The sequence below is a fragment of the Herpailurus yagouaroundi genome, unplaced genomic scaffold (genome assembly GCF_014898765.1).
Source record: "Herpailurus yagouaroundi ecotype Mexico unplaced genomic scaffold, PumYag 77, whole genome shotgun sequence".
NCBI classification, from domain to species: domain Eukaryota; kingdom Metazoa; phylum Chordata; class Mammalia; order Carnivora; family Felidae; genus Herpailurus; species Herpailurus yagouaroundi.
Genome location: NW_024412388.1, coordinates 14582866 through 14607920, shown reverse-complemented (window position 1 = coordinate 14607920; position 25055 = coordinate 14582866). Strand labels below are relative to the sequence as shown.

The following is a 25055-nucleotide window of genomic DNA, read 5'->3' as shown; positions in this document are numbered from 1 at the left end:
CCTGAACCCAAAGCTGAAAATCTGCTTCCCATTTCACATTCAGCCTCGTTGTCCAGCAGTGAGCTCAAATGCCATCAGAAAGATACTCCAATAACAAATTCCTCAGTTTAATATGAACCCTCTCCCATGACCAAACTCCCAGGAAGAAAGTGAAGTCTGAAAATTACCCTATTACATTTATTCTAAATGAACATTCTCCCCCCTCATTTTAATGCATCCAGATTTGATGCATTCATGCAATCGAGACACATCTTAAAATCAATGACAGTTGACAGTTGTCTCACAGGTGGCATTCCTGACCTAGTTGTGGAGAAACCTTCTGTTGATCACTTCAGATAAGATCAAAGAACCAGCATCAAAGCATATAGATTAGAGAGAGTGTGCTTTTTGCCTTACAAGCTCAAATCCAAGGGAATTGTGGTTCAAAATGTGTCCTCCCCAATTCCTCATTGGCTCAGTCTCAGCCCAAGATCTCAACTCCCTCTTTATGTTCTAGCCAGACCCCTAACAGCTCAGCCTTTCTCCTAAGGCAGTGGTTCTCCAACTAGAGTGGGCATCAGCATTACCTGGAAAGCCTCTAAAGACTGAATTCCAGGGCCCTAACCCTAAAGCTTCTGGTTCAGAAGGTCAGGGATGGGGCCTGATAATTTGCATGTGTCCTTCCAACTGTTAAAAATTTCCCAAACAATCTTGATCCCTAGCAACAGAGTATTATAAATGCAGGCCGCTTAAACTGCCTTCTTATGCCTCAAATGAACAATAATTTTGTTTTAACTTTACTTATTTTGAGAGAGAGGGAGAGAGAGAGAGAACATGATCATGAGTGGGGGAGGGGCAGAGAGAGAGAGAGAGAAAGAGAGAGAGAGAGAGAGAGAGAGAGAGAGAGAGAGAGAGAATCCCAAGCAGGCTCCATGCTGTCGTCGTGGAGCCCAATGCAAGGCTTGATCTCACGAACCATGAGATCATGACCCAAGACAAAGCCAAAAGTCAGAGGCTTAACTGACTTAGCCAGCCAGGCGCCCCTCGAGTGGGTAGTAATTTGGTTGCATCATTTCTACACCTCAGTGCAGGTAGGTGTCATGTTATGTTTGTAAGAGTGCCTGTTCCTTTTTTATCTTTTTCTGTATTATGGAACCTACCATCTGTCCATGGGTGAATCCAGTGTTTGGCCATGATCTGACTTCTATAATTGATAAATTATAAATAATAAAAGCTAACTTGAGACTTCAAATGGGACTGACCACATTTGGATAAGCCATCTAAATTCAAGGCCGATCCCTCCACAGGAGGGTTTTTTGATCTCGGTGCTACTAACTTTCTCAGCTGTGGGGCCTCCCTGGGCATCATGGGATGTTTAGCAGCCTGGCCTGCCCCCGCTGCATCCCAGTAGCTTCCTCCCAGTTGTGACCATCAAATGCATCTCCAGCCATTGCCAAATGTTCCCCGGGGACCCAGATCGCCCTTGGTTGACAACAATCCTCTACAGTTCAGTCCCTTGGCTCTGAGGCCGCTCAAAACAAGGCGAATGGAAAGGAACTCAAGGGGCACGTGGGTGGCTTGGGCGGTTGAGCATCCGACTCTTGATTTCGTCTCAGGTCATGATCTCAAGGTTCGTGAGATCGGGCCCTGGGTTGGGCTCTGTGCTGACAGGGTGGAGCCTGCTCGGATTCTCTAAACAAACAAACAACCATACATACGTTAAAAGAAAAAAAAAAAAGGAATTCATTCCATCTGTGCCAACCACATAAGCCTTTAATGCTAAGAGCTAAAACCCTCATGATCTAGAACATCGCTTCTCCAAATTTAACATGCCCCCAAATTGCACAGGGAATCTTGTTAAAATGCAGATCCCAACTCAGGAGGTCTGGGTGGGACCTACCCAAAGCATGGTCCAACCCAGACTAAGTGAATCAGAATCTGCACTTTTAACAAAATCTCCGGGTGATTCATGTGCACATTACAGTTTGAGAAGCACTGCCCTAGAAAAACACACTCGCGGGGCGCCTGGGTGGCTCAGTCGGTGGAGCGGTGAAGCGTCCCACTTCAGCTCAGGTCATGATCTCACGGTCCGTGAGTTCGAGCCCCGCGTCGGGCTCTGTGCTGACAGCTCAGAGCCTGGAGCCTGCTTCCGATTCTGGGTCTCCCTCTCTCTCTGCCCCTCCCTAGCTTGTGCTCATTCGCTCTCTCTCTCTCTCTCTCTCTCTCAAAAATAAGTAAATAAACACTTCTTAAAAATAAATTAATTAATTAACATTAAAAAAATTTTTTTAATAAAAAAAAAAAAAAAAACACATACACTCGAACTTAGCTGAAGCTAAAGTCCCAGCCTGCAGAGCTGGCAGAAGGAAAGGAAACTCAGCAAATTGTCCTTCTGCTTCCAGCATCTGCAGGATTTGCCTAGGGAAGCCTCTCCCCCGCCCCCCAAAGGATCCAGGACTCTGGCTGGTCCCGCTGCCTGAAGCTCCTACAGCCCTGGGGCATCTGCTAAAGACCCCTGCTATCCCATGCGTGGTGCTAGGTGCTAGGTGCTAGGGCTGGCCTCTTCTAGTCCAGAGTCCAGTTGAAGTAGCCTACACACCAAAACCTGCATGGCCCATGCTCCTCCTAAGTCCCTCCCAGGACCCTGCCCATGGCTGCTAAGACCGTCACCGTCACCGGAAGCTCCAGCTGTATGCAAATGAACAGCAGCTTGTCACAAATGTCGCTTGCATTTTCCTCCCCTAGTTTTACTCCTTGTCCGTTTCTTAAATTCCCAGCCGGCATCAGATTTGAGGTTTTGAGGCATTAAGTAATGTCTTCTTTCCCTTTCCCACGTGAGGTCGCTCTTGCAGTGGACTTAACTTGAGTGGGTTAACTCTCTCTTGTTAACCCAACCCAGGAGACCGTCTTATTCCTCTTTTTTAGCATTTTAACACAATACTACAGAATAATACCTCTGTCTCCTGTGCTACTTACCACTTTCTACTGAGAGTTGAAGTCATATCTGCACCTGCCCATCTCCTCTTCCGGACAACAAGCTTGGAGGACAGGCTACGTATTTGATTCGTTTTTGCACCCAGGCAAAAGCTCGCATGTAAGGATGCTCAAGAAATGTTTACTTGTGAATGGTCACGACTGTGTTTACTATGCCCTGTTGGCCCATTTTACTAGCGAATTAAGTGATTCTTCAACTCCTTCCAAGTGTGACATAGAACTTAGTTTTCTAGGCGAGCCCGCCCTGGTCAGAGCCTCTCCCACATATTGGAAGTCTGAAATTATTTCTATCTCGCAGGTCATGGGCCGTGGTCGAATCTGCTGATTGATTTCTCCTTGTATCACTCACTGCTGGCCTTTTGTTAACGTTTGAAGTCACTTAGCTTGTCTGCTTTCATCTGTTCTTAGATCACCTTTGCTCCATTACCTCCGCAGCTAAGGATGTGATTAACAAATTATTTCAGATCTAGATCTGAAAATGTTCCCTGCCCAACATCGAAGTATAACAAGGTGACTCTGGGTAGGAAAAGACTCAGAGCTGTTTTAGTCCTTGGTGAGGAAAAATGAGACAAGGGTGGGCCTCAACATGGCTGTTGGTATCTCCCATATGGGCATGTGGGGAGGTGACGATGATGGAGGTGACCAGGATGATGATCATAAGATTAAAGGGGAGGGGTGTCATCAGTATGATTTCTTCCATGACACTCAAGTATAAAAAATGTCAAGTTATGTTAACTGTCCAAACCAAATCAATTTGGCCACCCTTGGTGGCCACCACTTGGTGAACTATGGCTGTACTTCCTGGTGGTCACTCAGCCTATTGGAAAGCCTGGGGCTATCCTCTCTACAAGGTTGGGCCCACCAATCTTTGTTGAGGTCTCCAACCACAGCACCTGGCGTTCAGCCATACCTCCATACACCACCCAGGGGTCTCCTGAGCACGAACAGACTAGATTTCTGCCACCCATTGAAAACTCCCAGATCGGCCCGGATCCTTACCAGTTTCAAATGACAGAACCCAGGTCAACCCAAGTCACAAAAAGAATTTATTGGATCACATGATTTGAAGGTTTAGAGTAGAAGTCAAACAATGTTGGATCCCAAAGTCAGTCTCTCTCTCTCTCTCTCTCTCAATTTCTTTCTGCTTCCTTAAGCACATTAGCTTCCTTCTACAGGCAGCTTATTCCATGTAGTTAAGAAAGATGGTCACTGACAGCTCCAAATTTGCCTGGTTTTTATAGCACAAGACCTCAGAGAAAGACTCATGAACAAAACCTAATGAAACATTCCGAGGGGTACAGTTTGGGTGCCTACACCTGGAAATATTCCTGTGGCCAGGAGAAATGAGACACGTGTTTGGACATCTTGGGTCACAAGTCCACCCTTGTGGAAAGTGCAGGACGCCATGACAGACAGCCCTACAGGATCACATGGAATGGAGAGGAGTGATGGTTTTTCAAGGTAAAAAATGGTTATTACCAACAAGATGGAGAGAAGGTATTAACACAAAGTGTTCCCACTACAGTGCGCACGCGCGCACACACACACACACACACACACACACACACGCACACACATACTTAGAATGTCTAGTGCCTATAACCCAATCTCCTCGTGCCCTGCCATACCACCACCACTATACTCCTACCATAAAAAACAGAGGACTTTTCTCTATTTCAACAAACCGGGAATAACTAGGACAACTAGTGTGGACTTTAGTATCCAAGACAGAAGAGCCTCACATGGTGGCATAAAGGCTGGCTCCCTTTTATCTGAAAGCAGAAGCCAGGACGCCTGGGTGGCTCAGTTTGTTGAGGGCCTGAATTCAGCTCAGGTCATGATCTCACGGTTCATGAGTTTGAGCCCTGCATCAGGCTCTGTGCTGAGAGCTCGGAGTCTGGACCCTGCTTCAGATTCTGTGTGTCTCCCTTTCTCTCTGCTCCTCCCCGCCCCTCCCTTTCTCTCTCAAAATTAAACAAACTTAAAAAAAAATTTTTTTTAATGAAAGCAGAAACCACTGGATGATAAGCCTGCTTCCATGAGTGGATATGTTTATTGTCTTGTTTGCAAATATGAACAATCAAGAATCAACAGAAATGTGGAAGAAGAAAACAAAAAAACATTGCAAAATGATGGAGGCTAGCATAATCAAACAAAGTAGGGAAAATGACCTGGGAGAAATAGAGATAATTCAGGGAACAGAAAATGATTTTTTTTTTTAGTCTCTTGTTGTTACTCTCAAAAAATTCAAGAAAACAATGCATTCATAAGGCACCAGGAAGTTATGTTAAAATAGTCATTACATAACCAGAAAGAGCTCTTATCTTAGAAATTTTAAGAAAATATATGATTGCCGCAATTCCTTAAGCCAAGAAAGGGTTGGAAGATAAAGTCAAGATAGTTCTCAGAAAGTAGAACAAAAAGACTGTAAAAGAAAAAATATAACAGAAAAGATAAGAGACTCAGAGAATCAATCCAGGCAGTTCGACAGTCCACTTTTAGGAAATCCAAAAAGAGAAAACAGAGCAATAGAAATTCTCAAAGAAACGAAGACCAGTCCTCAGGTTGAATGACCCCACCTAATGCTAGCAACTCCCGTGGGGAAAACACTTATGCCCAGCACCGTTGCTGTAAACTTTTAGAACACTAAAGACAAAGATGGGATCCTAAAAGCTTCCGTGAAAGAGAGGGAAATAAACAGATTATCTACAAAAGAACACAAACCAGGCACAGAGCTGGGTTTGGTCCATGGTCCCGAGTCTGCCAGCACCTGGGCTGGGGTTCTACATCCACAGGAAGTATGAGGCAGCCAAGACATGTTGGGACATGGAAAGACTTAGAAGCTTGCTTCCTTTTCCCAGAAATTATCGGGGGAAGCATTCCATCAAAATAAGAAGGTGAGCTGAGGCGAGGACATAAAGTCCAAGAACCAATGCATCCCACTCACAAAGATAATGAAAGGAAGCCCCAGAATGAATGACAGCTATGTCTGATGGAAACTGAATGCCAGTCTCACTCTCCTTCCAGCAGGCTCCGGGGCCCTAGAGGACCTCATTCCGGTCATTCAAGTGTGACAATTACACAAATCAAACAAGACCTCTTTGGGCCACCGGCCCATTTCAACTCTGATGACTCCCGTGTGGATCGGCCCATGCTCTGAGATCTCATCACCTCCACACCTACCACCTGTCACGATGATCCCACTCATTCCGGCCCGGGGTCTGCCTGCTGCCTCTTGGCTGTGCCACCCTGGGCATCCCTCAACCCCTCAGAAATCATTTCAGCTGCAGCCCCTCCATAGCATCACTGGCCAAGAAAGAAAAGCCCAGGATAAGCTTTCTTAAAATTATGATGCTCCCCTCCCCAATCGGGTTCTTAAAGTGAGAGGAACAGAAGAGGAATCTGGACCCCGGAGGGTTCAGGGGGGTGATACACGAGAGAGTGGGTGGGGCCAGGGTGCAAGGGATAGGTAGCAATCAGGAATTCTTGTCTCCCCCTCACCCCCCCCCCCCACATGAAGACAATGAATCCGGCTTTCCATGTTGAACGGCTTACATCAACATTTGAACGTGCCAACCCAGGCGACACGAGACTCAGAATCATGGAGCAGGGCACCCGTGTAACATGCCCAGCCTGACCCAACATTTCATTCTTGATGGAGGAGCCCCAACATCGATGCTCACAATTTCTCCCCATTGGCTAATATGAATTAGCAAACCCCTTCAGTTCTTTCTTTTACAAAAACGTTTTAATGTCTATTTATTTTTGAGAGAGAGAGAGAGCACAGACAGGGAGGGGAGGGGTAGACAGAGAGGGAGACACAGAATCCGAAGCAGGCTCCAGGCTCTGAGGTGTCAGCACAGAGCCCAATACAGGGCTTGAACTCATGAACTGCTAGATTATGAACTGAGCCCGAATCGGACACTTAACCCACTGAGCCACCCAGGCGCCCACCCCCCTTGGATTTTTTCTGGGATGACCCTTCTGCATATTATTCTGGAAATCCCAAGCTTAAGCCTGATGTTTACTCACACCCTTTACCCATCAAATACTTAGGTACCTACTGTGTGCCGGGCACTGTTCTAGGACAGGGGATAGAGGTGTGCTCAGGAAAAAGTGCTTGCCCTCAAGGAACACACACTCTTTTTGGGGGGAACAGCAGAAATAAAGACACCTGACATATAATGTATGAGTGGTGCCAGCTAGGATAAATATCTCGGTGTGTAAGTACCTTATTTTGTCAAAACAACCATCCAATCCTGAGGCCTCCCCAGTCCTCATCCACTTTAAATTGCCAGAGGGTAGGAACCGCCCGTCTTCCAAGCTTTGCCCTTGGTGAGCAGGTGCCTGTTTAGCGACTGTGGGTGTCCTGGGCAGCTAGTGTGCCAAATCACCACTCCACCTCTCCCCTCGGGGCCTCTCGCCTCCCACCTTCTTCCTTTATCAACGAAATATCTTTGCTTGCAAGCTGCAGAAACTTCTGACGGACCAAAGCCAAAGAAGAATTTGGTGAAAGGAAGTTGGGTGTCTCATGAAATAAAAGGAAAAGCTTTGGGGTGCCTGGGTGGCTCAGTCGGTTAAGGCTTGAGATCTCGGTTTCAGCTCAGGTCACGATCTCACAGGGGAGTTCCAGTCCCGCATCAGGCTCCAAGCGGACAGTGTGGAACCTGCTTGAGATTCTGTGTCTCCACCGCTTCTCTCTGCCCCTCCCCTGCAAGCGCTCTCTCTGTCTCTCTCAAAATCAATGAACTTTAAAAAAAAAAAAAAAAAAAAAAAGGAAAAGGAAAGGCTGATCTAGCTGGCCTTGGGAGGAAGACGGAAGGCAAGGAAGGAGTCTCTAGCAAGGGTCTTAGAACACTAAGGACCGAAAGGCTCTGTCCATTGGCCTGAAACTAGCGCAGGGTTCCCCTGAAGAGGGAGAGCCCCCGCCTGATTGGTCGGCTTGGGTCAAGTACCTGCCTTTGGGGGGTGGGGCCTCATTGTGATTGGCAGTTCCGCCAGGACCACAGATAATGCGAGGAGAGAAACGGGATGATGGCATTAAAGGAGGGGAGAAAGTGTTCTGAACCGAGAAAAGCAAAGATGTCAGCAGGACTTCTGAGCCCCTGGGCCTCTGTAGCCACCGCATCACCCTCCTCGGGGCTGTCGTCAACGGCCATCATCAGCTGAACCCCAGTTCACCCTTCCGAGCCCAGCTCAGGCGACAGCCCCTCTCTGCAGCTCTCCCTGAAGGCCAGGCGGGCAGCGTGAATTGTCCCCTCCGTGGCCCTCCCGTGGCTCCCTGGCGCTTTCCACCACACTGCTGCTGGAGCCCCTGGCCTTTTTGCTTCTCTGTCCCCTGGGGTCAGCCGTGGAGCCTTTTCATCTTGGCGGTGGACACACGTTAGGGACCCCGCGTTTCACAAATGTGTTTGGATTCTTTCCCCTCTTTGTGAGGACTTGGTACCCATTAATTTGCACCTACTGGGGATCTCCAGGCAACACTGGGGTGTTCGCTGCTGCTCTGGAAGTTTCTCTACTGACTTCTGGCAGCTCCTTTGTGTTGAAAGACTCGCCGTGAGCGTCCAAGGTGCTTTGCTTTGTTTCTGAGATGTTCCTTTTGTTCTGGCATTCTTATCTCGCTGGGCTGTGTTCCTGGGGCTGGCATTTCTCTGTAAGGGAATCCATTGTTCTGTGGACTTCCTGATATCACCTACGTTATGTCCCAATGACTCAGGACAGCACGATTCACATTCTTGGATTAAGACTCTAGGGCTTAGGGAAAAGATCTCCGGAACTGTCCCACGCCCAGCAGGCCTTCTTCTGGATTTTCTCCAGTAGTTCAGCTCTGCCATTTTATTGGGTTGGTTTGGATTTGGTGCTCTGGGTCAGTGGCAGAACCGAAGCCTGACCTCTCACCTCCTTGTTTGGAACTCTTTCCTCCGGCCTTTGTCTCGGGCCTCTTAGGTTCTGAGGAGGAGGCTCCCCGAGCGTGGGGGCAGTGATGATGTCAGATGATGGATCCCAGGGGAGGAAATTCTCAGTTTCCAGAAATCCAGGTCAGGAGCCAAAAGAAACCCTAAGGATTGGGTTCTGGGTACCTGGGTGCCTCCAGGGAGGGCACAGCAGCAAGTTCTGGAAAACCAGAGCACAAATGGTCAGAGGAGGCCACCGAGGTCAGGTTCAGGGCATCCATGGAACTAAACACCAGTCTTCAGGACCCCGGACTCCAGGGCATCTGACAGACCTAACACATCAGGGTCTGTTCCCAAACTCACCACTGGGCGGCAGCATGGAGCAACAGCATGGGACTTCCGGGCTTGCGGGCTTCCTGTGAATTGGGTCCTCGGGTGGCCTTGGCTGGTTGCTTCCTTGGCAGGGCGCTGAGCCTAAGTTTCATCATCTGTAAAACAGAAACAATAATACTCACTTCACAGGGTTGTGGTGAGGTGAAATGTAAAGACTAGAACACACATGGCCTCATTACCACCAGCGCCAGCCCGGGATTCAGGCAAAAGGCCCCACCCTGGGTCCCGTGCTTGAGAGGACCTGCGTGTCACACAGACACGCACGCAGGCACACACACACACACACACACACACACGCACACACACACACACACACCCCAAATTTGTTGGAAGGCGCCTGAGTGCCTTTGTCCCTTGCCAGGCACCCAGCACTGGGTCAGCCCTGTTTCTGGCCTCTCGGCTCCTTGGTTATAATTCTCTCCTCTATTCTCATAACTAACACCTTTCAGCCCCGTGAACGGCTTCCCAGCCTCTCGTGCCCCCTGTCCTGGCAACAAAAGGCACCTGGGTCAAACTATCGGAAGGCTGTGTGCCCCACTGCAGCCACATGGTCGCACAGTCGTTGGAGGAAGGGGTCAGCTTGCCAGACCCTTCCTCTCGGAGACACTCCAGGTCTTGCTTAGCAAATGTCACTTCGCCCATCTCCTTGTGCCTGGTCATTTCCAACCCACAGTGTGGAGCCGCTTGTGGGCCACAGTTTCCCAGGGCGACTAAGGAACACGGGGCCGTATCACACAACGCATATCACGCGGAAATGTATATAATGCGGGTGGACACATAACATTGGGTCACGTTAGCAACGCTTTCACTGGCAGCTACATGACACTGAACACTGGAATGGCGAACAGTTTAATCTAAAAAAGAAAAAAAATTGGCCATGGGGCGCCTGAGTGGTCCAGTCAGTGAAGCGTCTGACTCTTGATTGCGGCTCAGGTCATGATCTCACAGTTCATGAGATCGATGACGGGGCGGAGCCTGCTTGGGATTCTCCCTCTCCCTCTGTCTCTGCCCCTCCCCCCCCAAAATAAATAAATAAACACATAAATAAATAAACATGCAGATAAATACATAAATAAACAAATACTTGGCGAGTTGTAATTAAATTTCAACGAAAATACTTCCCAAGAGTGAACTTCATTCAAATTCTTTTAAATTTTATATATTCACTAGTGATAATTTATATTTTGCCTATGAATTTTAATAGAGTGTAGAGTATTTTAGGAGAAAACCCTTTTTAAAAGTATGTTTATGTATTTACTTTGAGAGAGAGAGAGAGAGAGAGAGAGAATCCCAAGCAGGGCTCGAACTCAGGAACTGTGAGATCGTGACCTGAGCCGAAATCAAGGGTCAGACACTTAACCGACTGAGTCACCCAGGCGCCCCAGGAGAGAAATCTTTTTGAGAACATAACAAAATAATTTCAATTTTGCTCTTTAGATTCACTTGTCTAATGAAACACAGATCTTATACACTTTGAATACAAGTACATTTAAAAAAATCTTTTAGGTCATTATGGTCAGAAGAGCAAAAATTATGTAAAAATTTGCTTAGGAGGTAATGGCGATGTTGCTGAAATGAAAGCAAGAAAAACAAATTCTATGGAACAAAGACGCAATCATTTATGAAGTATGTATGTCTATTATTTTATGAGTCATTCGGACACATGCAATAATAATTAAACTCCAGCGACTGGGACATAATTTCTGACTTCCAGTCATACGAAAACTGTGGCTCTCCATATGTTCTTTAATCTGTTGTTAGGAAAGGAGGCTCGAACTCACGAACCGTGAGATCATGACCTGAGCCGAAGTCAGACACTCGACCGACTGAGCCACCCAGGCGCCCCGGGAAAGTATATTTAGATAGAAGATACTTTATTTCCCACTTTAGCGACTTGACTGAAAACTTAAAATATTTAGACACACGGTGTGGGGACCCTCACATGTACTCTCGCCCCAGACCCACAAGCGTTCAAGCATCAGGGGTGAGCCTGACCGCCACCAACCAGAACAGGTTCTTGAGGCTTCCAGGAAAGAAGGGATGGGGAGGGGGTTCCAAGCAGGAGGGGGTTTTGTAGAGGAGGCCCACAGATCTACGTTAACTAGGACGAGTGCTCCTAATGTTGACAATAGCTGTAACCACGGTGCTTTGCAGGTACTGTTTGACTAACTCCCAACCATATCACAAATGGGTGCTATCATTATCCCCACTGTACAGGTGAGGAAACTGAGACCGTGGGAAGTGCGGCCATTTGCCTGAGAGTATCCAGTTAGCCAGTGGTAAAGCCAGGCAGCCTGACCACGAAGTTGGATGCAAAGCCTAGGGCATCCTATCAGCCAGGACCCTGCGGCACTCGGGAGCAAAGGGGTCCCACACAGTGGCCAGGGGGCTGACATGGCCCCCGACACAAGTCCCAGCAAAACGCACGGGCTCTTGTGCTGCACAAGGCATCCGCCCACACCTATGTGGGTGTCCCTACGCCCCAGAGTCGTCCGGTCCCTCTGCCTCCTAGGGTCAGCCTGGGGCACAGTTCCACGGGACAAGTGTCTGCTGTTTCCTGTCCCTCCCCACGACCCCCGCACCCATGACGGCTCAGTGAACACGGCGGTGACCCGAAACACGCTCACCATCCCTCAGACGCCACCACTGCCCAGTGTGTCCCAGCCCAGCCCCCTCTGTCACCTGATCCCCGAGCCGGCGGCACCTGCTAAGTGGGCTTTTCTCTTCCTTGCTGTTGCCCCTCCTGTTGGTTCCCTCGGCAGCCAGCACCATCTGGTCCAAACTCAGATATGAGCAGGGAGGCCTCCCGGTGTAAAACCCTTCACTGGTGTGCCATCGTTCCCTGGACAAAGACCAACAAGGCGCGGCTGTGCCATTTTACAAGGACGTTGGCGTTGGCGACCTTATAAAAGATGACAACAGGCCCACGCCAAGGAGTCTTGTTCTTTACTCTCCATCACAAATGGAAGAACCCAACTGTGTGACCACAGCTGTACAAAGCCTGTTTCCAGTGGAGGGACAAGTCTCCCCGGGCTTCAGGTGCCCCCAGCTTCTCCCCCATTGGGATGAAAATGCCAGTGATCTCTCCTCCTCATGGGGGATTCTGGGGCCCTCTCCAGCATTCTGTAAGCTCTAGGCCACCTGCCCAGCATGCTCAAGGAAAACGCATACCGTGAGGTGAACAGGAGGTCAAGTTCCCGAGGTCAGCTTCCCAGCGAATCATGCCCGTGGAGGCCCGCCCGCCACAGCACAGCTACCTCAGCCCCCTTTCAGCCCCTCCTGGATCCATGTTCCTCAGACCACAGGGCCCTTGCACAGGCTGTCTCTCTACCTAAACTCTCTCTGCTCTCCTCTTCACCCAGCTAACTTCTTGAGATCCCCGCTAAGTCTCTTCTTCCACAGAAAAGTCTTCACGGGTCCCCTGCCCAGATCAGACACCGTCATAAATGCTCGCATGGCCCCATGGAACATCCTGTCAAACCACTTATCCCTATTTGCAAGTTTCCCTTCCGTATGTAATTACTAAGGTCTGTCTCCCCACTGGACTGTCAGCTCCATGAGGGCAGGAATCACAGTGTATTTTCGCTCGTCAGCGTAATCCCCAGCCCAGAGGAAGTCCTCAGTATAGGTTATTGACTGACCAACAAATCCTTTCAGGAATGAGGTTACCCCCGCTTTGCTGGGAGAGGTCTGCGGGCTTCTTCGGGCTCTGAGGGAAGCAACAGAAGTGACAAGACCGAGCAGATGAAGGGCCCCCAGCATGGTGCCTGCCACACATCGGGAGCTTAGCAAACGGTAGTGGTTTTGCCATTTTTATTGTTAAGGTGATGACAATGATGGTGACAGCTTCTAAGCTACTAGGAACACGTTCACACCAGGAGAAGGAAGACGCTGCTTCGAGACTGGGCTCTGTTCCTTCTCCTCAGCCCCAGCTGACCACCCTTCATCAAGGAAGGTAAAATCTGCCGAGCGGGGGCCAGCGTCCTGCACGAGGGCTGGGGCCCTGGCCTGGCCGCACTGATACGCCCCAGGAGGGGTAAGTCACCCCTTTGGCCAGGGAAGGAGGAAGGGAAGGAGGGGCCCGGCACCTGTGGGTGCCTCCCATGGGCATGGCATCCTGCAGAGAACTTGACACCCTTCATTTCCTTTCTGTCTGGTCCCGAACTCCCAAAGGTGGTTCTAATGATCCGCATATTACGAATGACAAAGCTAAGCTCAGGGAGGTGACGGGGCTGGCCAAGGTCACACAGGCCCTGAGCGGCAGGGCAAGCACTCAGGTTCTAATCTCGCTGATGCCGGGACCCCGGCACTCTCAACCACATCGCGTCACTGTGTGAAAACCACCTGTATTTCCCAAATGCCTGAAACTCTCCTCCATATCCGAGTCCTCCGCAGCCCCCTCCCCCCAAACCTCAGATGAGGACACCGCTGCCTGGAAGCCTGCCGGGATTTCCTTGCCTGGCTCTGGCCCCACCATCCTTGGTTTGCTGCCCCAGGTACACACGGGGCAGGGGCCGGTAGGGGCCCCATCCGGACCAGGCTGGGAGTCAAAATGGCTCACCAAAGGACTTGCCTCAGAAACCCAGCCCTTCCCGGGGAACACCCTTATGCTGCTGCAGGAAGGGCTGGGGGCCAAACCTCCCAGGAATCAAAGCTCATTTTCAGCTGTTTAGACGTGGCTCCTCAGTGACTCACCGTTTGGGTTCTCATGACCCAGGCCAGGAGCCAGGGGCTGTCAGGAGGTGCCCTTATTAAAATCAAAAGGCAATGGTGAGCAAAGGGGAGCCCCCTCTCTGGAGACCATGATTCACAGCTGCTGGGTGACCCTGGCCAGGGGCATTCACCTCCCTGGCCGCCCACCCCCACCACCCCGTCTTGTCCAGGAGGATGAGTTCCAAGGAGGAGTCCGGAGCAGGAAATGGGAGGGGCGCGGGCAGGCCCGCAGCCCAACTACGTCAGTGTTTACCCGGCTTTACACTTGTGTTAAAAACTTTTAATCTGGATTCACTGGCAGAGATCCCGCCACCCAGCCGTCTCTTCCCCTCCCAGGGTGGTACCCTCCCCCTCCCTGGGTGTCAGGGAACGTGTGTGGGGGCATCTCACCTGGCTGCGGAGTGAGACCCGGCCTCCAGCCTCCGCACCAGGTCAGCTCCTGAGGAGGGAGGCCTTACTGCCTGGTCACATCATGACTTATGCTTTCGTGGGCCCTTTCTTCCATTAAAATAGAAGAAAAAAAAAGAAAAGAAAAGAAAAGCAAATGTTATGACCACATTGGTAGGAAGACAGAGAGAATCCAGGCTGGATTCCTGTCATTCTGATTCTAAAGAAATTAAAACATTGTGCCCCCCGCCACAGGCATTGTGCGTGCTATAGACACTGTGCCCCCCAACCCCCCGGAAGCACTAGGTAAGCCCTTGGAACTGTCTGGACCCTGATTCTGGCTCACCGTGTATTTAGATGTGTGCCTCAGTTTGCTCCTCTGTAAAATGGGGATGATCGGAGCACAGGCGTCACGGGGCTATTTGAAGGCTGCTTGAGATCTTGCCTAAAGAGCACAGTAAATACTCGGGGGTGGAGGATGGGGAGGCTAGCTGCCTGCTCGCATCTGTGCTTCCTATCCTCCCAGGAAAGAGGCAAGGGTGGGATGCCTTCCATCCCCATAATACAGATAGGAAAACTGAGGTGACACACAAGGGAAAGGATCTGCCTAAGGCCGTGGAATAAGTGGTAGAGTCAGGACAACTAGGCCGCAGATCAAGCAGCTCCCAGGTCCTGTGCAAATGGACGTGGCTGGTCAAGTTATCCCAGCTGCAGACCAGGAACGGGGAGGGCAGGGCAGGAGGAAGTCACCAGCCAGGACAGGGCCACCTTGCTTCCAGTTCTGCCTGTGTGGACTCAGGGGGGTGGGCAGCAGCCAGCAAACAAGGCCACTCGTGAGCCCACGACCGCTGGGACTTTGAAATTGCTAACCACAACAGGACGGGGCCCCCTCTTCCATCCATCCCCCTGTCCTCTAGCCAAGCCCTGAAGCCTGGCCTCCACCTTCTGACCTGACCGTGGGGACAGCAGCTCACGGAGGGGGACAAGCTGTGCCAGGGGCTACCATCTCCCCAACTCAGCCCCTAAGATAACATCAAAAGGACAGAAGTTTCCAGTCCATGCTGGAATGTGGTTTTCCAGCTGACGCAGACAGAGCCTACTTCCACAGCCCCACTGCCTGGGGATCTAGGGAGACAGAAGTCACTTCTAGGAGCGTTTTCACTGCTCGTCAAACAAGCTGGAGCCTGCCCGGGGAAAAAACAATGAAGAAAAATCCCAAAGCTCAGCTGGCTGAGCTCCCGGCCTCCGGCCTATCCGATCTTGGACAAATGGCCCTGCAGGTCCCCAGGGTCTTGCCTTCCCAGGGGTCCAGCTGTTCTTGGCACTGTCCATCTGGGTAACATGGTGGCCGGGGGTGGAGGACAGGGAGCAGAGGGCACGCCCGAGTAGCTAGCGGCATGGAAACAGACAGACTTGGCCATGCGGACTCAAGTTCCGTAGTTTCTCTGGGCCTCAGTTGCTGCATCAGTAAAATGGGGATGAGGGAAAGTGCCAAGAATGAAAAGCCCTCGGCGCAACCCCTGGCTCACAGCCCAGGCGGTGGGAGCTAGCACCGTGAGTTTTGGAAAGGGGTAGGTGAAGGGGAAGGCTACAGATTGCTCCCCTAAAACCGCCTGGAAGCAAAGCCCACAGGCCCCAGGCCGGCCCCTCCCCTGGGGACTTGGCCAAAGACCTAGAAGTACGGTTGCATCACTGAGTATTCAGGGGTTAATGATGGGGAGTGGACAGGACCCAGTATTTAACTAATTGGGGAGGTGCCCTGAGATCAGAGGCACCCCGCTCACTTCCTTCTCCTGCAGCCCTGCTCCTCTGCCCCCTGCTCACCTCCCCTCCCCCCCCCAAGGATGAAGCCTCCCCCTCTTCTGACCTTCCTTTGCCTCCTGGGTAAGTGACCTATGTGGCCTTCCCCCTCCCTCCTCCCCAGCTGGGAACAGAGCTCCCCGGAGGTCCCGGAGGGTGTGGTGGGTCATGGCCAGGCCAGCTCTGCCCGAGCCAGCACAAGCTAGGGGGGGAGCTGGAGGGGGATGCAGGCTGGGTGGCCCGGGAGGGCACAGGAAAGGGGCTGGTGGGAACCCCAGATAGCACACATGAGTCTCCTGCCACCTGCACTCCACCCCCTGCCCCATTAGCTTCCTTTCTGGGCTCCAACCTGCCTGGGTGGGCTGTCCCTTCCCCCCCCCCCTCCCACCGCTGCTGTATCAGCAGGATCTGGAGGTATTCAGGGGAAGCACAGGTGGTCATGAAGCCTATCCAGTAGCATCTGATGGGACGTGGTGGGGACAGAGTGCTCTGAGGGCATGGCGCTGACCCCTGGGGAGACGCTCAGGGCCTACCGGGAGACGTTTGAGGGGGCAGCGGGGGTGGGGACAAGCAGGATGAGTGGGTGGTGCTCTGGAGATGAGGGAGGAGAGCGGAACGGGCCCTGGGCATGTTGCCATGGGGGGCGGGGTGAGCACTGGGGATCAAGGTGGGGTGCATGGCCCGGAACACGGTTACTGATTAGCGCTGTTGTTGTTGGGAGCAAGGTGCTCGGCAAGGGAGGGTTAACTGGACAGCCGGGGAGGTGTCTGCACTCCGATCTGAGGGGGCTTGGGGGAGGCTGGCTGCCCCGGGTGGGGCCCTGACAGATCTGCCCTCTGCCCTCCCTGCCCACAGTGGCCCTGGCTGGCGGGAACCTGGTCCAGTTTGGGGTAATGATTGAGAGGGTGACGGGGAAGCCGGCACTGCAGTACAATGATTACGGCTGCTACTGTGGCGTTGGTGGCTCCCACTGGCCCGTGGACCCAACAGACTGGTGAGCAGACGGCCCCTGGAGGGGCTTCCCCAGGAGGGGACACCTAGCAAGTGGAGGCCAACCTCTCCTTTGAGACCCCTTTGAGCCCTGGGCCCCCCAGCAGCCCCTGATCCAGCTCACCCTGACTCACGGGCCCCCCTCCCCAGGTTGACCGTGACCCTTACAGGTGCTGCCATGCCCATGACTGCTGCTATGGGCGTGTGGAGAAGCTGGGCTGTGAACCCAAACTGGAAAGGTATCTCTTCTCTGCCAGCAGGCACAACATCTTCTGCGGTAAGTGAAGGGCCCCGGAGCACCCCAGACGCTGGGTAGGGGTGACGGCTTCAGACAGGAAGCCCTTCCTGATGGTGGTCGCGGACTCCTCATCGGGGCCAGGCCCTGGGCTAGAGACGTGGGAGAGGTGGGTCTTCCACTATCACAGGATTGCAGACAGGACTGTCCCTCCCTCCACCCGGATGCTCACCCTGGCACCCGCAGGAAAGATCCCCTGACCCCTGGCGTCCTGCCCTGGCCCCAGGCGCTCCTACCGAGCCAGGGGCCTCCCAACTCCAGCCTCAGGGAAGAGGAACAAAGGGGGCGGAGCTGAGCCAGGTCAGAGAAGCTGCCCTCACATGGCCGCTCCAAAGCCTGGGCAGCAAGGTCCAAGGCAAGGTCCCCAGGACAGAGACTCGAGAGCACGGTCCCAGACAGAGAGATCTGGAGCTGCGATGTGGGACAGCAAACCCCCTCTCCAAAGGCTGACTCCCCCCTCCGCCCCAGCCGTGGGGCTGTCATTGGCTCAGCTTGGCCACATCCAAGGCCCACGTGGGCCAATTAGTTTTCCTCGGTCCCCAGCACCGATCCGCTGGAAGTGACCTGACCCAAGCAACCGTGTGAAGGGTTCCATGCAGCCCAGCCCAGTGGAGGGAGCCCACATCAGAGCCCCAAACCTTGTCCCTGATGCAAAACCAGGAACAGCCTGGAAGGAGGGGGAGCTGAGGGAGGGGCACAGCAGAAAGACCCAGGAGGGTCAAAGAAGCCAGCTCAGATCGCTAAGGTCTATCCTGGGGCAGGGGCAGCTCCAGGACCAGAACAACCGGAGGCAGATTTAGCTCGGTTCCTTGTTCCTACAGCCATCTATCTACTCAGCTAGACAGCTCTGACAGGTAGTGAGTTCCCCGTCCCCGGCAGTTTATGCGAGGTGGAAACAGCCACCTGTCGGGGATAGCATTGAGAGGATGGTTGAGGAGAGATGTCAGGAAAATAGGGACGGAGGCTCAGGGCTTCACCTTCTACCCACCGTGTGACTTCAGGCAAATGGTGTAACCTCTCAAAGCCTCTGTTTCTTCATCTATAAAATGGTGCTAATCACACTCACTTCCCCAGCTTAGTCCAGCTCCTAGCAAGAACCACCCAAAAGGACTGATGAGAAACTATTAAGCCCCCTCCCATGCTGAGTTTTGCTGGAACGGCAGGTGTGGGCAGGACCCTGGTGGGAAGCAGAGGCTGACCTTTGCGGGGTAAACGAGGAACGCTGGACGTTTCTGAGAGGAGCCAGAGCCACTGAGGGCAGACAGAGGCAGTGGAGGGAACAGGAGGCTCTGGGGCTCCCCAGCGCCAGCTCCGATCCCAGGCTGGGTGTGGGGACACACCCTAAGATAAATGCCAGAAAAGCGGGCTCTGTCCACTCAGACAGAGACGGGCCCAGGGCCCAAGCGGGCCCCGAGCTTCGGCCCCAACAGGCTCCAGTCTGGGCCCAGGCTGCTCTGGGGCACACAGGCCACTCGGGACTGAGTCGCTGTCATTTCATGGCTCCCCTGTCAGCTTGATGGCCTCACTCGGCCACCAGCCATGCCTCATGCGGCGAAGGGGCTGCCTAGAAATCCCCCCCAGGCTGGAGCGGATGTGGTAGTGAACCTGATGGTCTTCCCACCAGCCGGAGGGTCAAGGGTGATGTGTGGGCCTGGGAGAGGAAGAACGGACATCACAGACATCCCCCCTGCCCCAGCGTCCTGGGCCCCCACGCCCCCACCCCCGCGCGCCCTGCCCTGACTCTCACCCACGCCTGAAACGGCCCCCAGGGGGGCAATGGGCTTCCGGCAGAGTGGGACAGAGAGCGTGGACCCCGGAGAGCGGGAGGCCTAAGCCACATGGTCCCTGACTCACCTTGTCCCGCCAGCCGGCAGAACCACCTGCCAGCGTCAGACCTGCGAGTGTGACCGGAGGGCTGCCCTCTGCTTCCGCCGCAATCTGGACACCTACAACCGCAGCTACGTCCGCTACCCCAACAAGCTGTGCAGCGGCCCCACGCCGCCCTGCTAGGGCCTGGCCCCACCTCCTGCCTGCGTCCGGCCTCCAGCTGCTGTAGCCCCGGGGCCTGGGCAGCAATGACACCACCAGCCCTCCCTCCGGAAAATTCCTTACCTGCAAACCCATCCCTCCCTGAGAGCTCCCAGAGTGTGGTCGGGACCGTGGCTGGCCTCCTGGGCCACATCTTCCCCCCTGCTGGGAACAGCCACCGTGCCCAGGAGCCAAGGAGCCAAGGGACCCTTTAGCCCCCCGAAGATTCTATAACCCAGCCCCGAGATCTCGGTTTCCGCTTCTGAATAAGTGAATAATGTCCCGTAATCCTAATATTCCCTGATTCTCAGATTCTATCATTATAGAATTTAATTAGTTTACAGTTTCTTTCATTCATTCCCTTTTTTTTTTTTTTTTTTTTTTTTTTTTTGAGACTTTTTTTTGAGTATCGTGCTAAGCACTGGGACACAGCAAGAACAGATCGGACATGGGTGGCCCCTGCGTGCAATTCTAATATTCTGTCCTTTTAATTTCCCCTTATAGTAAGTTTTTGTGATTCTCTTTTTCTAACATCCTACAATCTTATCCAACACAATAACGGCCATCTCCAGAAGGAATATATTTGGCCATATGGCACAATGCGAGAAGCACGAAAAATACCAACCTAAAAATATTGTCCCGCTGTGTCATCAGGCTTCAAATCCCTCCCATTAGCAGAACGGCTAAGTGTGAAAAGGAGCTCTGGAATCATTTTATCCAGACCCTTCCTTTGACAGAGAGGCAGCCAGGGGTCAGAGAGGGGAAGTCCCACCTGAGGGGGCGGCCTCACGCCCAGCCTGCGTGTCTCTGTTTCTTTACAAGGCGGTAGCAGCCAGTGACACTCTGCTGTGGCCATGTCAACCCAACCCTCTGGTTGTCATCTTGGACAGCCTAGAGTGGCCAGGGAAGGTCCGCTGGGAGGGTGCCCAGGCCGGGTCAGCCTCCTGATACAGGGAGGGGAAGAGGAAAGACTTCAGCCTCCGCCACCATGGGGCTGACTCTGTACCCATGAGGAATGTAATGCCCCAAAGGATTCCCCCCATGCTGGATGCAGCCTACCCTGGAAGCAATGTACTTCACCAAATTCTCCTAAATATTGGACAGAGTATCTCCACTAGCTACAATATGCTGATAAAATCTGCCAGGATTGGGATGTGCCCATTCAACGGGCAAGCATGTGAAAAGGTATTACACGGCGGGGGGCAGCTCACAGCAGATATGTAATAGGTGTTCACTCCTATCCTTTTCATGACTTATATGCAACTTCCAACACTTTGAGGGCAGGAAAGAGCAGGAAGAAATCAAAGGGATGATCATCATAAACTTTGAAAGGTGAAGAAGTCCTGTGTTAGTAAAAACAAAGTGGGGGTCGGGGTATGTGCACTTTGCCGCCGTGAATGATGCCAATCCTTGGTAAAGACTCCGGGGAAGACCAGGTCTTAAAGCAGAAATGAATGGGATTTGGGGAAAGAGCCAGGGCGCATTGGTGGGGGAAAGTGGTCCTGAGGCGCCCTCTGGTGTCCATTTGGGTTAGGCTGCGAGGAGGAACCCTAAACTCAGCTTAAACTTGGATTTCTCTTCATCAGTGGGGGCTACTGCTTCTGGGCTAGTGAAAGCGGTTCCTTGGCATTGTCAATAATAAATATGGTGAGAAATAACCACAAGGCCCTTACAGACATCTTACAGTGACCGACGTTGCCACATAAATGAGCAACACAGGAAGGAGGTAACGGGCTTGGAGAGATGGAGGGAGGTCATGTTCTGGGCGTGACGGATGTGAGGCAGCCACGAGACAGGCACCTGCTGACTGGACAGCTGTGTGGCCATCTGGAAAGTGGAACTCAAGGACTGGACCTGGTGTAGCCTGTGTTCCCGCTGATCAGCAAATGTCTGGTGAACGAATCAATGGGTCTAAATTCCACGTATGTTTCCGTACACACACTTCATTTCCAGCTGCAGACTCAGGGAAGGGACTGAAAAACCCTGGACTGGAGATCACAGGTTCTTGGTCAACACCTCTCTGCTCAGCCAGTTAGCAACAGTGCGTCTGTTCCAGACCTGCTGCTCAGGGAGGCCCGGGACAGCAGCAGCACCTCGTTCGAAATTCAGGGAGCAGGGACCTTGTTCGAAATACAGAATCTTGGACCTGGCCGCAGACCTCCTAAGGCAGAATCGATAGGTTAACAAGACCCCCGGGTGATTTGTGTGCACACTGAAATCTAAAAGAGCGCTGACATGTGGCCAAACGAACAATGACACTTCCCTGGCGGGCGGGTTGTGGCAAGGGTTCGAGAAGTTGGCATTTATGAAAGTACGCAAAATAACGCTTAGCACATAATAAGCATTCCTGTTCTAGGAATGAATGAACGAATGAATGAATGATGGCCATAACAATAACAGCTAACACTTTATTAAGTATTTGGCATTTACGAGGCACCGCGCTAAGTGCTTTAGGATTATTAATTCATTGAACGAACGAACGAATGAGGCATAGGGCTCTATCAAGGCTAGAGGAGGGACTGTGTTACCTGAATGTTTCTTGGATTACCTCTCCAATGCTGATGACATGCTTTGGACTGACTTGCTTTGTTCCCACTTAACCCCTAACAAGAGCTCTTCACGAAATGTTTGATTAAGTAACTGGCTGAGTAAGTGATTAGAAATCAAATCACCTTGGAATTCCCGAGTTAACCTAAGAGTCCGATCATGATTTCACGGACATTCACCTGCCTCTCTGGGGCTCTTCGCAGTGTCACGGCTGGAGATCCGAACGCTGCCTTAACGTCCCTTCCTTCCTTCGGTAAGCCTGGGTACACGGCTGGTCCCTTGACAAATCACGTGGGGCCAACCGGCAGGCAGACACAAGTTATTCTACACTAGTGACCGCTTTCACAGAGCTAAGACTGGACTCTCAGGACCTCCATCGTCCGGCCGGTCCCCCATCCTGTCCACTGATGCCAGCTTCATCTTCCCCCAGTTTGATTTCCATCACGTCCCTCCTCGGTCCCTGAACCATCAAATAGCTCCTATCGTCCACCCAAACCCTGGCGTTCAAGCTCGGTATCATCTGCTTTTCCAGCCTCATCGATCCAGCCATATCTTATTTCTTAATCCTCTCCATCGTTCGCAGAACCTGGCGGGGGGGGCCCCCCCCCGCTGCCTTCCAGCCTTCACCCCTCTGCACAATAGCTCCCTTCGACCTGGAAGCTTCCCTGTTCGCATGTGAAAATCCACACGCTTTAGGTGCATCTCAAAGGCCACCTTTTCCATGACGCTTTTCCAGCTGGAGAGTTCACCCTCCAGCTCTGAACTGCCAGGCGATGTTTTTATACCTTTTCTGGTGCCGCTTACCCCAGCTATTTGGGTCCCTGTTTGGGGTTCCTATGTGGTGGAGGCAGATGGCCAAAGAGTCAAATCCTATCTCTGCTACCACTCTGTGATCTTGGGCCAGTTACTTATTCCCTTGTGTGTAAAATGGGGACAAAACCACAAGTTTCACAGGGCGGTTTGAAGGTTTCAGCGAGACAACCTCGGGGCGCCTGGGTGGCTCAGTCGGCTGAGCATCCAACTTCGGCTCAGGTCATATCTCACAGCTCGTGAGTTTGAGCCCCGCGTCGGGCTCTGTGCAGACAGCTCGGAGCCTGGAACCTGCTTCCAATTCTGTATCTCCCTCTCTCTCTCTCTCTCTCTCTCTCTCTCTCTCTCTCTGCCCCTCCCCCACTCGTGCCATGTCTCTGTCTCTCAAAAATAAACATTAAAAATTTTTTTTAAAAATAAAATAAAATAAAAATAAATGAGACAACCTATCCAGGGTGCCTGAAGCATCATTGGAAGCCCCATCTACGCCAGGTCACTGTATGTATATTTGCCTCCCCTCCTGCATCCGTCACACAGTACATGCTAAATAAACATCTGTTCCATTCAAGCCACAGACGCATGATAACTGGAATTATTTCAGGGAAGTGGCATCATACATATGATAAATTCTATGCTCATTTATTTGAATCGCCCCCGGGCTCGCTGCTCTGAGGGCTCATTTATCTTAAGTGGACACATGTTTGAACGTCATTAACCTTCACTGCCCTGAGCTGATGTCCCATAGAGGAAATGAGGCAAAACTGGCTGGAGAGACTGTGCGCAGCACTTTGCCTCAAGGGCTGCTACCGTGGTGAGTTCCAAAGTCAAAACACAGCACAGAGGTCAACTCCTGACAGCGTAAGGTGGTCACGCTGGGCAAAAGTACGCCTCGTCGTAGAATTGGTAGCAAAAGCCGTCAGACAGACGTTTGAAGAAATTCCCAGTCTTTCCCCAAACTAACTGTATTATCCTAATAAACTCTGTCCCCCACTCTGGGGTTTTCCTATCTTCCCTTTCAGCCCAATGCAAAAGTCACTTCCTCAACCAAGCCTTCCTTGATTTCCCTCTGAGTCCACGCGATCAGCACCTGTTAGCAATGCCTCCTTTTACGTCGTGTGTGTGTGTGTGTGTGTGTGTGTGTGTGTGTGTGTGTGTGTGAGAGAGAGAGAGAGAGAGAGAGAGACAGAGAGAGACAGAGAGAGACAGAGAGAGAGATCGTGTCTTCTCTCACTCCAGGACTGGAAACTGTTTGAGGACAGGGTCCGTGTCTCATGGTACGCCCAGAAATAAGAACCCATAGGCCATACAAGTTCAGTACAAGTTGGATGGATTCTTGGATGCCTGGATGGGTGAATAAATTAAATCAAAACAGGGTATCTTGAGGTATCTAAGTCCCTCTACCATAGGGAGGTTCAGACAAGTTTCTCCAAGGTGGGGAAGTTTCCCTCTGCCAAACCAGAACCTATGAAGTAGCAGGATTAATCTCAACCCTTTACAACCAAACAAGTTCTAAATCCTGATCCTTTACAGCCAAACAAGTTCTAAACCGCTGCATCGCTATGATCTGAGTGCCCACTCTGTCCAGCAGCCCGGATAAAAGCCACAGGGGTGCAGAACATCCTATGACAAAGTTTTATTGTATCTTAAGGCACCCGTACGCTTTCCATGTGCTGGGGGTAAGGGCTTGTAGTGTGTCTGGCAAACGACACACTTTCAACTTGGGTTTTCAACCCAGCTTTCTCCTAGGCAACCATGAAGTTAGCAGAAAGGGACACGGGAACAGCCACTTTCCCCCTTATGGAATTTCAGTGTCTGGCATCATAAACTGTCACTCACCCCGAGTAAGCAGTGCCGCGGCCTAGAGGAAAATACAAATAACGACCTTCAGTTATTCCCCACCCGGCCTGAGAACTCCAAACTCTTCTCTGTCCTTATGGGCTCAGCCATCTCACAGACAGGCCCTGATAGGAAGCCACCGACCACCACCCGACCTAGCATCACGACCACGAATCACTGCAGGGATGGAATTGAGGCCATGGAAGTTCTCCAGCTGAGGGAGATCCTACGTTGGGACACCACTCCGGTTCTGGTAGGGTCTTTCGGCAAAATTCTCAAACTGGGCTAACAAGGTCCAGAGCCCAGGCCTCACGGGCCCGGGGCCTGGATAGTGTTGGTGCATCCGGAGCTCTCAGTCGTGGACTGAGGTGGAAATCACACAGGGACAG

The 25055-nt window shown here is 51.9% G+C and overlaps 1 protein-coding gene and 1 long non-coding RNA gene across 3 annotated transcripts; one reads left to right on the top strand and one right to left on the bottom strand.

Annotated features, from left to right (window-relative positions):
- Window positions 1–8793: 8793 nt before the first annotated feature.
- Window positions 8794–14487, bottom strand: LOC121022276 (uncharacterized). The gene is made up of 2 exons (XR_005786885.1): window positions 14364–14487; window positions 8794–9355 (listed from the first exon to the last, which is right to left on the bottom strand). It is a non-coding gene; the product is annotated as an uncharacterized LOC121022276 (long non-coding RNA).
- LOC121022260 (group IIE secretory phospholipase A2) lies at window positions 13118–19816 on the top strand. 2 transcript variants are annotated; one of them, XM_040463281.1, is made up of 5 exons: window positions 13118–13296; window positions 16160–16244; window positions 17016–17154; window positions 17321–17427; window positions 19313–19816. In XM_040463281.1, exons 2-5 carry the CDS (start codon window positions 16205–16207, stop codon window positions 19453–19455), a joined length of 429 nt encoding a protein of 142 aa, XP_040319215.1. In that variant the 5' UTR covers window positions 13118–13296; window positions 16160–16204; the 3' UTR covers window positions 19456–19816. The 2 variants fall into 2 exon arrangements, with proteins under 2 accessions (XP_040319215.1, XP_040319213.1); XM_040463279.1 differs by lacking the exon at window positions 13118–13296 and having other exon boundaries at window positions 15716–16244.
- The last annotated feature ends 5239 nt before the right edge of the window (window positions 19817–25055 follow it).